The sequence below is a fragment of the Salvia hispanica genome, chromosome 4 (assembly GCF_029641045.1).
Source record: "Salvia hispanica isolate PSC_SH4W2 chromosome 4, Shi_PSC_v1, whole genome shotgun sequence".
NCBI classification, from domain to species: Eukaryota; Viridiplantae; Streptophyta; class Magnoliopsida; order Lamiales; family Lamiaceae; genus Salvia; species Salvia hispanica.
Genome location: NC_142695.1, coordinates 48,228,651 through 48,240,953, shown reverse-complemented (window position 1 = coordinate 48,240,953; position 12,303 = coordinate 48,228,651). Strand labels below are relative to the sequence as shown.

Below are 12,303 nucleotides of genomic sequence, written 5' to 3'. Positions count from 1 at the left end.
AAAACTACTTAATTATGACCTTTCGTGTTTTGGGTTAATTATTGACCCTTAGATCATCTAATCCTAGGGCCAAGATTTGAGCTGCATTTTTGGGTTTAAATGCATTCTTATTTTGATCATCTCCTTATATTATATATATATATATATATATATATATATTGTAGTAGTATATGACAATCCAATTAATTATGTGGTAATTTCCAAATTTAATATTATGCCACTTTTCATAAAATTATTTAATGGATGTGTCTATTTTTTGTCATCAATTTGCTATATTTAATTCCAATTGATGTGGGTGGGCCCTTTTAGTTCCATTTATCAAGAAATTAATAGTGAAGCACACCAAATTATTATGCCATCATGGTACCATGGAATTTTTACTCTGATCCTACCGCGTTGGTGAATTAATATCCAATTACTTAAGAAATTTATGCTGGTAAGTTACGAGAAAAGTTAATTTCATTAACTTGAATATTATTTTCCCATATACCCCTGCATTATTGACTAATCCATAAACCCCCCAATTCCACCGACCAAATTCATAAAACCCTTTCCCCCATTTTTCTCACACACACAAAACCCTAGAGAGACTGAGAGGCTGCATTTCCCCCCGCCGGCGAAAATGTCGATGTCGAAGAGCTCGAAGATGCTGCAGTACATCAACTACCGAATGCGGGTGACAATTCAGGACGGTCGCCAGCTCATCGGAAAATTCATGGCGTTCGACCGCCACATGAATCTCGTCCTCGGCGACTGCGAGGAGTTCCGCAAGCTGCCGCCGACTAAAGGCTCCAAGGAGGAGCGCGAGGACCGCCGCACCCTCGGCCTCGTCCTCCTCCGCGGCGAGGAGGTCATCTCCCTCACCGTCGAGGGCCCTCCGCCCCCCGACGACTCCCGCCTCAAAACCGCATCCGCCACTGCGGTCCCTGGCCCTGGAATCGGACGCGCCGCCGGCCGCGGCGTCGTCACCGGCCCGCTCTCCCAGGCGCAGCCCGGTCTGGCCGGCCCCGTCCGCGGCGTGGGCGGGCCGGCTCCCGGCATGATGCAGCCGCAGATATCGCGGCCGCCGCAGATTTCCGTTCCCCCAATGCCGTACCCGCAGCAGCCGCCGGTGGTTAGACCGCCGTCTGTTGCGCCTCCGCAGGGAGGGTTCCCGCCGAGGCCAGGGATGCCGATGCCGCCTCCGCCGCAGTTCAGGCCTGGTGGTCCACCGCCGGCTGGGTTCGGTCCTCCGCCTCAGTATGGACAGAGGCCGCAGATGATGCCGCCGCCTCAGATGATGAGGGGTCCGCCGCCTCCTGGTGGCCCACCGAGGCCTGGAATGCCTGGTGGTCTGCCGCCTGGGCAGCAGCCGCCGAGGCCTGGTATGGCTCCTCCGCCACCTCCGGGTGGACAAGTGCAGATGTTTGGTCCACCTAGACCGGGAATGCCGCCGCCCAACGCCCCTCAGAATCAACAGCAGTAATCAAGGTGATTTCTTATCTTAGATTTTTCAATTTGAGGTGCATGCACTGTTATTAGGTTATGATTGTCATTAATAAGGATTGATAAGTCCTAATTGTACATCAGTGAGCCCTGATTGGGGTTTGAGCCTTTCAAGTTTATGTGGACGACACATCTATTCTACTAGGGAAAGCTGCTGACTGGAATTTTCTTACTATTTGGTGTTGCATTGAAAGCTGCTGACTGTAGAATCGATAGAATTTTAATCTACAACATAAGCCATTATTAATGTTAATCAACGTGTGCAATGTGTGTGGTTTTGGAAGTATGTAGTAGTTGAGTTGTATGATGGATTAGAGGCACTTGTTAATGTCTTTTAACTGTATAGTCTTGGTATATCAGTATAGGGATGAATTAAACTGCAGAGACCTTGTCATGAATAATGAATATATTGCCTTATATAAATGGCTACTTTGTATTACTAGTTACTACTTGTAGAAGAAGCTGTCAGATCAAAACATGGTCCATTTATCTAAGATTTAATTTAAGTTAGATGCGATTTTGCTGTACTAACACTCATAAATGTAATATAGAGAAAAGTTCATGTTACTCTTAGATTTAAACATGATCTGTTTTAACTTATAAAGTTTCATATCTCAATAGATCAAGTTCATTATCAGTTAGTAATTAGTGTTACTATTGAGATCTACTCTAGTCAGTTCGAGACTTTGAGATTTTGATCCATAACTTCCCCTAACATCAAGATTTTCCCTTTAACTTGCCCTAACATCAAGATTTGCCCTATATCTTACTTTCTCCTGCCTCACCACATTCTGCTGTCAATGTAAAAATCAAGATTTGCCATATATCTTGCCCTAACTTATGAGGCATATCTGCATATATTTGTTACTTAATCCAAATTTTTTTGTAGTATATTCTTGCATACTAATTTTATTTTGATCAGGCAATTAAGTAGAAATTGATGTCTCTGATTCATTGTCTCAAAACATGTCTTATGTTGCTCCACGAGTTCCTCAATCTTTGGTTGTTTGACAGGTGTGCAGGTTACCTCGTTAAAAAAGCTACTGGAGGATTTGTAGTTCAATCTTTGGGCCTTTTGTACTGGTAACTAGGATTCATTTTGTCAGTTTGTTACAAATATATGATGGTGGTGAATATATATTCTGTCTGAATTCTTTAGCCTCTTCAATTTCTCAAGATATGAGTATGAGTATGAGTATGAGTATGAGTATGAGTATGAGTATGAGTATGAGTATGAGACATTTTTTGTCTTCCCTCTTCACTCATTTACAGCACATGTTTGATTTGATTTGTCTTCACTCCTTTACATGTTTGCTTTTGTGGCCTTTCAGTTGATTCATGTTTAGTTTGATCATTTCTATGGTTGGTGTTTCCTGGGGGTATTTTTCTGTTATCTGCATCTTGTTTTTATCAATAAAGTTCAGCTGAAATTTCAGTTTAGGAGGTTGGTATTTGATTTTCAAATATTGAAAAGAACAAATCAATTGTCATATATTTGGTCTGTAATTGTAGACACGCATTGAAGCCTGATAAGGGAAAGAGGAAAAAAGGGAGTCCTATTTTTTCTAAATATTGTTATCACAATTGCTCTTACAGAGTTCATACATAAACGATGGTTCTCAATTTTAGAGTGTGCTATTGCTTTTTTTTTATTATTATTACTATTATGGAAATGATTGCGCAAAAAGGGGTGCAACTCGACGATTTCCTATTGGGTTACCTGTCCTAGTAGTATGCATACCATCGAATTCACAATATTTCTTCAATTGAGCAACCCGACTAGATGGTGCTTCGGCCGGGTGAAAACTTTAAATTTCGTGATATTGTTTGCCAATTTTAAAATTTTGTGGGAAAAAAATTCAACTTTTTTAAAGTGTCACGATATTAAGTGCCATTATCCCTAAAACTAAATATAAACTTGCCCAATTACATTATTCTTCATTGGGCCCAAAAATATAAATCTGAGCCCAACAGCTAAAAGAAGCGCCAGGCCCAATTTTTATATAATTAAAAAAAGTTAATTAAAGACTAGGCTTACTGAAAATCTACAGATCGACCAAAATCCAGCACCTACGCGTCTCAAAGAGACCGACCGAGGGAGAACCTGAAACCCTAGAACAGATCTGCCGAATTTCACTGCGGGATGAAATCGGCCGAAAAAGGTAAAAACTTCTTCCGCTGTAGGCATATAATTCGCAGATTTCTACTGATTCAATTTGGATCGACATGCTCAATCTTTTTTTAAGCTTTTCTTCACTAATTTCAGAAGATTAACAATGGAATCTGAAAAACCACAAAGTGCAAATCGAAAGAACAACAAACCCGGTATAAAATTGTTCAAACTACAACTGTACTCATCTAATAATCTTCAGCATGTCAAAATGCTAAAAATAGACATTATATACCTTTAGTGCTAGAGAATGATCCTTGCTATACAAATATTTTCTAACAATTTTTAATTTTCATTACCAGGAAAAGAGAGAATAAAAAAGTGAAGAACATCACAAAAGGCTGACTGAAAAACGGATTTTTGCACAGGTACAAAGCTGAAATTATGAAACTAAGATACAAAAAAGGTAGTCATAAAATTAGCAAAGCCTAATCATGTGCTTAATGGACTTTCTGGTCTGTAATATGTCCAGCCCACTTTCTGGCAGAATTTTATGAAATCTGTAGTTGTGCAATCAGTTCTGATCTTGCTATGTGTTATACTTGATGATCTACTTATGATTAAATTATACCCGCAGCTTTTCTATTTCATAATAGAATATTTTATACTTAGAAGATACTTACATCTGCAGCCTTACCACTCTAAATCCATAGCAGATAATAAACCAAAAGACAATAAATGTTCAATGAGTCTTCCTTCACTACCTCCACTGTTCTAATTTTATCTAAAGCTCTTAAATGGAAACATACATATTTGGTACTTAGAGTCAGTCACTTCACATGTTTTAGAAAGCATAGTGTGTCTATAATTGTGACTTTTAGATTTTATTATGAGGTTGTTTGCCTTCAAAACAAAATTCTTAATACAATAAGGTGTCCTTCCCTAAGTAAGTCTCACTTATTACGTAAGTCTCACCTACTACTACTACTACTACTACTACTACTGCATGATTTGGGCCTTGCTTTGAATTCATGATTTTCATCCTTTTCTTTTCGAACGAAAGATAGGGGAAGTGGGGCAAGAGGAAATAATAGGAATTACTAATTTATTACTAATAGGGAGCTTTTTCATTAAAAAAAAACTTACAAAATTTATTGTCCATGCTAGCCTTTGCAGTTTGAAGGAAGGGCCATGGATGTAAATGAGGGAGAGGAAGTTCAGAATCATGAGAATGATGTAGATGTCAGAATGTCAAATAATTTGGACTTGAATGTGGAGCATGATTGTCGTAGCCCAAAATCATCCAATGTCAAAGGAGTTCGTTCTCGTCGTTCTTTGAAACATGATGTACTAAAACTGGGCACTGAGTTTGATTCTGATGAGCAAGCATATAGATTTTATCATAAGTATGCTGAGTTGGTTGGGTTCAGTGTAAGAAAAGACTGGGTCAATAGGAGCAAAGTCCATGGACGGGTGATGTCCAGAAAGTTTACCTGTTCCAGACAAGGTCACCGGAAGAAAGACAAGAGAGATATTAATGTGAAGAAACATCGCAAGGAAACAAGAACAGGTTGTTTGGCTTACATGGTAGTAACTCGGCAAACTGATGGAAAATACATTGTTACTCAGTTTGAAGCAGAGCACAATCACGATGATGTGAATCTGACTAAAGCTGAGAGGTTACTGGAATCCCCATCAGGTAAAGAGGACTATACTGAGGTTCCTGAAACTGACTCATCGAAGAACTCAGAGATTCAATCAAAGCTGTCATTTCAGATGTTAGGTATACGGTTTTGCCCTCCAGAAAATTTCGATGACCTTCAGATAGAAGATGATGTTTTCTTGAGCTCCAGGCGAACAAGAGATATGAAAGAAGGAGATGCTGCACGCTTGATGTATTATTTCCAGAGACAGCATTTTGTAAACCCTTCATTCTTTTACTCATTACAACTCGACCTTGATGATAAGGTTAGCAATATATTTTGGGCTGATGACAATATGATCACAGAGTATGGTCATTTTGGGGATGTTGTATGTCTGGATACGTCATGCACAAGAAACAAAAGTTTTCGTCCTCTTGTTCAGTTTGTTGGACTAAATAATCATAGGCAAGTTGTAATTTTTGGTGCTGCCTTCTTATATGATGGCAGTGTTGACTCCTTCAAGTGGCTTGTTCAAACTTTTGTGCAAGCGATGTCTGGTAAGAAGCCTAAGTTCATTCTGTCAGATCAGGATGCAACGGTTGTTCAAGCTATTCATGCAGTTTTACCAGAAACAAGCCACTGTATCTGTGCCTGGCAGATGTATCTGATTGCCCTTAAACATCTTCGCCATGTGGTTAAGGAATATGATTCTTTTTTGATTGATCTTAGAAGTTGTATCTTTGGTCATTGGCAGGAGGAAGATTTCATCCAAGCATGGGACTCTATGTTGGAGAGACATTGCTTGAGTAATAATGCATGGTTGAGATGGATGTATAGAGAGAAAGAGAAATGGGCTGTAGCATATGATAGAAATACTTTCTTTGTTGAGAGAAATGGCACACATCTGGTGGAGATTTTGTCTGATAAACTCAGAAGCTGCTTAGGGTCGGATATTGACGTTCTTCAGTTTTTCAAACATTTCGAGAATGTGGTCAATGAACAAAGGTACAGAGAACTAGAATCAACCCTTGACATGGGAAGACATGCTCCAGTTTTAATGGCTAATGCAATCTTACTTAAGCATCCTAGTGAGACTTATACACCGAAGGCTTTTGAAGTATTTCAGAGAGAATATGAGAAATGTTTAAACGTCATTATTGATAAGTGCGGTGAGCGTGATACAAGAACCGATTACAAAGCCAAAACATATGGAAAGTCCAGAGACTTCTTGGTCGCATATAATTCTTTTGATGGCACTGTTTCTTGCAACTGCATGAAGTTTGAGCATGTTGGGTTTTTGTGCAGCCATGCTCTAAAAGTCCTTGATCATCAAAATATAAAGGTTGTTCCGCATTATTATATCTTAAAGAGATGGGCAAAAGATGCAAGGATTTTGCCAATTGGAGAAAGTCATATCTGTGTAGGTGATGACAACAGAAAGATTATTGCCACTCGTTACAAAGACCTCTGTCGTAATATAATGCAAATATCTGCCAGGGCTGCTGAATCTGACCCAGCTTTTGAATATGCTTCAAGGCAACTTGATGAAGTCACGCGAGGAATCGAAAGAATCCTGAATTTTAAAACTTTTGAGGAAGCTAAAGGTCCTTGTGCTTCAGACAATGGACTAGCTGGTGTTGGTCTTGATAGAAATGACTTTGAGAATCAGGATCTTGATGTGATGAAAGGAACCACTGAAGCAGAAAGTATAGTACCTGATAAAGATCAACTGAATCACTGTGGTGAACAAATCCCTGGTGTGAGTGGCAGTATAAATATTCGCCCTTCTCCACCTGAAACACTTGTATCCGTAACTTGTGCTCCTCCCACATATATTTCTCCTCCAATTCCTGCGCCTTCACTGAGTCCACTTACACAGGTATATTGGTTACATTTTGAGAGACTTCCTGGTTGGCTGTTTTCTGTGCCTTTCTGATTAAACCCAGATGTTTTACTGTGTATTTTATCTCTATTGAAGGGCTTATATACCATTGAATCCAGTCATATGGTGCAGAATATGTATCAAGCATCTAATTTAACCATTAACCAGCAAGTCAACCCTAACATGTACGAACCTTCAAGTTTTTTCACTGGCCAACATCATTCTCCCAGTCATTCTCAACTCCTTCAAGTAAGTACTTTTACGCCTACCATCAAAAATCTATTGCAAACTCTTGATATATGCTTTCACTAATCTGCTGTGTACTTCTTTTCATCCAGGAGTCATTGATTCATAGCCAGTTTCAGGATCCTGTGTCAAATGGTAATCAATTGAAGCAGGTAGGCATTGTTGCTATATCGAACTTTTATTCTAACGGAAATGATGCTTTATTGACAATATTTGCTTCTCCTGATCCATGCGTAGGTCATGGATGACAGCCAGCACCTACATCCATCTTCATTCATGCATTATAATCATAGATACAGAGCTACTGGTGTTTAGGATATATATTGGGAAGTATGCCGTAGAAGGATTCAGTGTATTGTTATGTACATAGTTTAGTATTCTGTACTGATACTTGAGATCGAGCCAGTCTTCCCCTAGTGAGGCATGGGCCACGAAACGAGATATACTGCTAAGAGGAGTTTGAGAAGGAAATGCGTTATCAAGGAGCTTGCCTCTACTAACTGGGTGTGTTGTTCAGACTTTTGTCCTATGTTCCTTCTTTTGCATTTTAAAGCCTGAGTGTTTCTATTTCTGATGATACAGAGTAGATTGACTGAGCGGATATTGGGGAAGGCACCGGACCTCAATGCTGATTTAACTTATGTGATGGTGTTTTCCCACTGTCCACGCAGTTGTACAATTGATGACTGGCGGTAAGTACTAAATTGCACTTGAATCAGATCTAGGTTGTGATAGTGAAACTATGATTCTCAAAGTGTAGTTACATATCCTCCTTTTATAACATGGGAGGTGTTTGTTTTGTTGTGTTTCGGTCCATGGCAGATCAACATGCGATCTTTGCTGAAGTAGCAAGGGTTGTGGGCGCCGCTAATTGCAAAAAGAGACAGACAATGAAGGAGAAGTCTGGTATCTGGCATTGTAGCCATGTAATCTGAAATCAGTAGCCATGTAATTCTGTTATCTGAAATCTGTAGCCATGTAATTCTGTTATCCGAAATCTGTAGCCATGATCCGAATACACTCTGAATAGAATTTGTTCTCCGTTTTTGCCCGTGGATGTAGCCAATGTTGGTGAACCACGTAAATTTCGTGTCTCTTTACGTTTCTGTTTGTCTCGATTACACAATTGTTCTATTCTGTCACAACAAACTGGTATCAGAGCTTAGTTTTTGGACTAGGGTTTTCAATTCCGCATCTGTTAGGGTTTCTGTGTTAATCGATCAAGATGTCTGCTCTGAACGTGAAGGTCGACAAATTTACATGGAGAAATTTCGGTTGATGGCAAATCTGAGGCAAGGAATGAGAAGTCTGTTCGTCTGGCATTTTCGAATTAGGATCTCATGTGTTAAGGTACATGTGAATTGAAATTCGACAAAAAAAAATAGCGAAAAAACGATGTCAATAAACATATGAATTACTCTATCGCACGAGTGAGAAATTCTTTTGGTTGGCTTGTGTCTAATGAAAACCTATCTTATAGTAATTGGGTTTCGCATGTATTCATTTTTTTTATTTCTCTATGTATTCATTCACAACTCATAGGATGTATGAATGAGATCTCTCGTAAATATGAATATTGTTCCAAAAATCGGTATCAATAAATCATGGTATACTTAATGTAATTTCTTTTAGTGCAATTTGATACGACGTCGTATCTACAGTTAGCCGCCTTGGCCAAATTTTATCTCATCCGTCCTGCAACCATTTTCATCTTCACAGCTTCAAAACAATCAAAACTACAAAAAATTACATATCTGATGAGTTCGTATAGGAACCCTTCAGCTAAAAAGGTAAAAAATCAATCTTTCCATATTCTTCTGCAATAAGTATTTTGTTTGGGCTCTCGAATTTCACCAATTATCATCTCCAGCAGAAACACCAGAAAAGGGCGGTTTTAGGAGTGAGTTTCAGGCCCGAAAACTTCATCCCGGGCCTGATTATTGGCTTCATATGTGGGTTCTTTTTGGACTTGGCTAAGCCCGCAAAAGGCCCGAGTGGCAGGAAAATTGGGAGCTCACCAATAAGCAAAAATCATCAGCAGCCAAGAATTGCGTCTAGCAACAATGAGGAAGAGCTTAAAATGGTCCCCTTTTTAAAAATATTTATTGAGTTTTTGTTAGTCTGCCTAATTTGTTGTGTAGAATAGTGCTTCATTTCATTAAACTGTTTCTCTTGAATAATTTTGTCAAATGTGAGTGAGGTAAATTAAAGATTATGCAGAGTCATTTTTTTTATTATTGATGTGTTTTATTTTATTGTTGTTTGGATTGTGAAGAAAAGGTAACTACTAGAATCTTGGTTATGATGATTCAGTAACATAGATTTTTACATTTGAACAGATTTTGAATGCATGATAATGAATTATTCAAATATTTTGAACACATCTAACTAAAGCTATGTATTTGAATGGATGGTAATGATCTGTGATGTAATGGGAAATTGAGTTCGTTTTATTCATAACCGTGATCAGATTAGTGAAACGCATAACTTTGTTGGGCAGGTCTTAGTAGTTAGGCAAGATCTGAAGATGGGATCCGGAAAAATCGCCTCTCAATGTGCTCGTAAGCTGTTTCAGATAGATGGATATCATTCTTTTTATTGGTTTAGGAGTGTTAGTGATTCATTGCATTTGTGGTCCCTGTTCTGATTAATTGCTTCTTCCGCAGATGCTGCTACTGGCATGTATGCAGATCTCGTGCAAAGGTGCATATCTTACCTCATTACTTTGTGACCGATGCCCCTTCTGAATTTGTTAAATTGATGCTTTCATCCGTGACAGTTACAGATTTTGTGTAGTGCTTGTGTTCATATAACTTGGTGAAGGGATGTTAAACTATGCTGAATTGATGCATGCCTCTGTATCTGTATGCTTAGTTACTATGAACTTTAATTGCCATTTTTTATATGGTGATGTGAAATTAGGGATACATAACTTTTATGAGCTAACGTCCTGGTTAATGCAGCAATAGATCTCTTCTGAGGCAATGGGAGCTCTGCGGCCAAGCCAAGATAGTCGTTACGTGCAAAAACCAGCAAGAAATGTAATCTTGTGTGATAACAAGTCACCGTCTTGTTTGAGATACATTTCACTTCATACTCATAAGGGATAAATTTATTTGCTAACTGGTTGCTAATGCTGTGATGATCGTATCAGGAATAAGATAAAGGATGCTGCTGAAACCATTGGCCTCCCTACTTTCACAGTTGCTGATGCAGGACGAACTCAGGTAGTATTCCCTTTTTATCTTGTCAATCAATTTAATCGATCAATTATGCAGGACGAACTCAGGTAGTATTCCGTTCTTCCAACATGTCGCATGGCATTTTTTAATGAAAATCCCTGCCCTTATTTATGCAGGTTTCTGCTGGCTCGAAAACTGTCCTTGCAGTCGGACCTGGTACGTTTCTTGCTTGATTTTTCTCTTTTTGAATGCCAAACATGCTAGCAAAGCCTCTAATTGACATTGAACACTTGTTGAGCTTTATAATCCTCTAGTTTATGAGCTCTGAAGTTGAGTTGCATTTATTTTCTTGAAACGTGCTTGAAAAAAAAAATTCCCATTGAAAAAATATTTTCTGGGAAAAAATTTTCTAGCTTGTTAGTACCAAATATTTGGCCTCATCACTCCCACCATTTATATGTTTTATCAGAGAAACTAGCTTAGTACTAGAATTCATGCTTTTGCGGATCCTCTTGCATGGAACTAGTCTGAGAGTCGATTTTCTCAATACGAAGGTGTAGAAATGTGGTTTCCGAATACAAACTACAGTGATGTTGATATCACTTTGTTTAGTCACGTGTTTCTGGATGAAGATTGACGATGTTGGAGTTAGTGTGTGTTGTGTTTAGAATAACTGAGTTCTTTTTTTGGGGTATTGAACAGGGAATAAATCAGCTGTGGACTCTGTAACAGGGAAGCTGCGGTTGCTTTGACATTGGTGGGCAGTGCTTCTATTCTGTGTAGCTTAGTTTGATTTCTAACTGCTGTGTTTCTACCATAAAGATTCCATGTACAGAGTTGTCAATCTTGATATTCTTGTTGGCTTTTTAGTTTATGACAGAATCTTATATTTTAAAAAAAGCAATTTTGGATTTGTTTGCAATGATCCCACTACGAAAAAGAATATTTTCATTTATTGTTGACGTTTCTTAAGCAACAATCTAGTTCCTTGTTCCTTTTATGAATACACAATTTTGGTTAATTCATCGGCATTGATATCCACTGACCACTGTTGTCTTGTAGGTTCATGAATTTTACATTTTAGACTGATAAGAAATGACACGGTGAAGACGCAATTGGATTCACAGGAGAGCTGGCTTGGACAAGGCGACCATAGCTACGACCACGTGGTTCAAATCAAAGGTGTTTATTTGTTGTGTATGTAAGTTAGCCAAGTCGTAGAGAGGTTAATGCCTGAGTCCAAAGGAATCGGGTTCGAGTCCTTCGTGACGCGGCCTTTAAATTTATTTGTTTATTTGTTAACTAAATTACATCATCTATTTTACACATCATCCACACATAATTTTCAGGGATACTAATACAATATTCTTCAAGAGATGATTGTAAACAAATCGTAATTAATCATCCTAGATGATTTTTTTCAAATTGCAAGAGTGAACCAAAATTTATCCAAACTTCAATATTTTTTTTAATATTACCCTAACAATTTACAAATTTAACTAAAAAAAAAAGAAAATAATAATTGCATTAGAATTTGTGGTAAGGTATTTTGCCCTATTAATTTTGCAGATTTAACACTAGTTTAAAAAAATAATAATTGCACTAGTATGTATTTTACTCCTACTTACTACTAATATTTTACGAGAATAAAATCATGCAGTCCAACATACGCAGCGCAGAGTACAATCGCAGCTAAGCTTCCTAAGAGCATCCGCAATGGTGCTTAGGCCAGCCATTCTCTCCCCTGCCACGTCA

General features: G+C 38.5%; 3 protein-coding genes across 10 annotated transcripts; all 3 read left to right on the top strand.

Annotated features, from left to right (window-relative positions):
- Positions 1-556: 556 nt before the first annotated feature.
- On the top strand, positions 557-2,687 carry LOC125191733 (uncharacterized). Its single transcript, XM_048089137.2, has 2 exons — positions 557-1,470; positions 2,500-2,687. The coding sequence occupies exon 1, from the start codon at positions 623-625 to the stop codon at positions 1,463-1,465; it is 843 nt and encodes a 280-aa protein (XP_047945094.1). The 5' UTR covers positions 557-622; the 3' UTR covers positions 1,466-1,470; positions 2,500-2,687.
- An 818-nt stretch (positions 2,688-3,505) lies between these two features.
- On the top strand, positions 3,506-8,451 carry LOC125194080 (protein FAR1-RELATED SEQUENCE 5-like). Of its 7 annotated transcripts, none has more exons than XM_048092094.2 (9): positions 3,530-3,647; positions 3,752-3,810; positions 3,958-4,023; positions 4,772-7,117; positions 7,217-7,369; positions 7,459-7,518; positions 7,604-7,870; positions 7,949-8,058; positions 8,189-8,451. In XM_048092094.2, the coding sequence occupies exons 4-7, from the start codon at positions 4,787-4,789 to the stop codon at positions 7,679-7,681; spliced, it is 2,622 nt and encodes an 873-aa protein (XP_047948051.2). In that variant the 5' UTR covers positions 3,530-3,647; positions 3,752-3,810; positions 3,958-4,023; positions 4,772-4,786; the 3' UTR covers positions 7,682-7,870; positions 7,949-8,058; positions 8,189-8,451. The 7 variants fall into 7 exon arrangements, with proteins under 7 accessions (XP_047948049.2, XP_047948048.2, XP_047948046.2 ...); XM_048092090.2 differs by having other exon boundaries at positions 4,763-7,117; XM_048092092.2 differs by lacking the exon at positions 3,752-3,810 and having other exon boundaries at positions 3,506-3,647.
- A 551-nt stretch (positions 8,452-9,002) lies between these two features.
- LOC125192411 (Peptidyl-tRNA hydrolase II (PTH2) family protein) lies at positions 9,003-11,923 on the top strand. Of its 2 annotated transcripts, none has more exons than XM_048089960.2 (9): positions 9,003-9,156; positions 9,240-9,449; positions 9,867-9,927; positions 10,033-10,069; positions 10,330-10,407; positions 10,521-10,593; positions 10,725-10,764; positions 11,251-11,305; positions 11,611-11,923. In XM_048089960.2, the coding sequence occupies exons 1-8, from the start codon at positions 9,124-9,126 to the stop codon at positions 11,298-11,300; spliced, it is 582 nt and encodes a 193-aa protein (XP_047945917.1). In that variant the 5' UTR covers positions 9,003-9,123; the 3' UTR covers positions 11,301-11,305; positions 11,611-11,923. The 2 variants fall into 2 exon arrangements, with proteins under 2 accessions (XP_047945917.1, XP_047945916.1); XM_048089959.2 differs by having other exon boundaries at positions 9,012-9,156; positions 9,237-9,449.
- The last annotated feature ends 380 nt before the right edge of the window (positions 11,924-12,303 follow it).

Coding starts and splice junctions, on each gene's coding strand:
- LOC125192411 (XM_048089959.2), top strand. CDS start 9,124: ATGAGTTCGTATAGGAACCCTTCAGCTAAAAAG. Junction 9,450..9,866: donor ATGAGGAAGAGCTTAAAATG/GTCCCCTTTTTA, acceptor TTTGTTGGGCAG/GTCTTAGTAGTTAGGCAAGA. Junction 10,408..10,520: donor TGCAAAAACCAGCAAGAAAT/GTAATCTTGTGT, acceptor TGATCGTATCAG/GAATAAGATAAAGGATGCTG.
- LOC125194080 (XM_048092092.2), top strand. CDS start 4,787: ATGGATGTAAATGAGGGAGAGGAAGTTCAGAATCATGAGAATGATGTA. Junction 7,370..7,458: donor GTCATTCTCAACTCCTTCAA/GTAAGTACTTTT, acceptor CTTTTCATCCAG/GAGTCATTGATTCATAGCCA. Junction 7,519..7,603: donor ATGGTAATCAATTGAAGCAG/GTAGGCATTGTT, acceptor ATCCATGCGTAG/GTCATGGATGACAGCCAGCA.
- LOC125191733 (XM_048089137.2), top strand. CDS start 623: ATGTCGATGTCGAAGAGCTCGAAGATGCTGCAGTACATCAACTACCGA.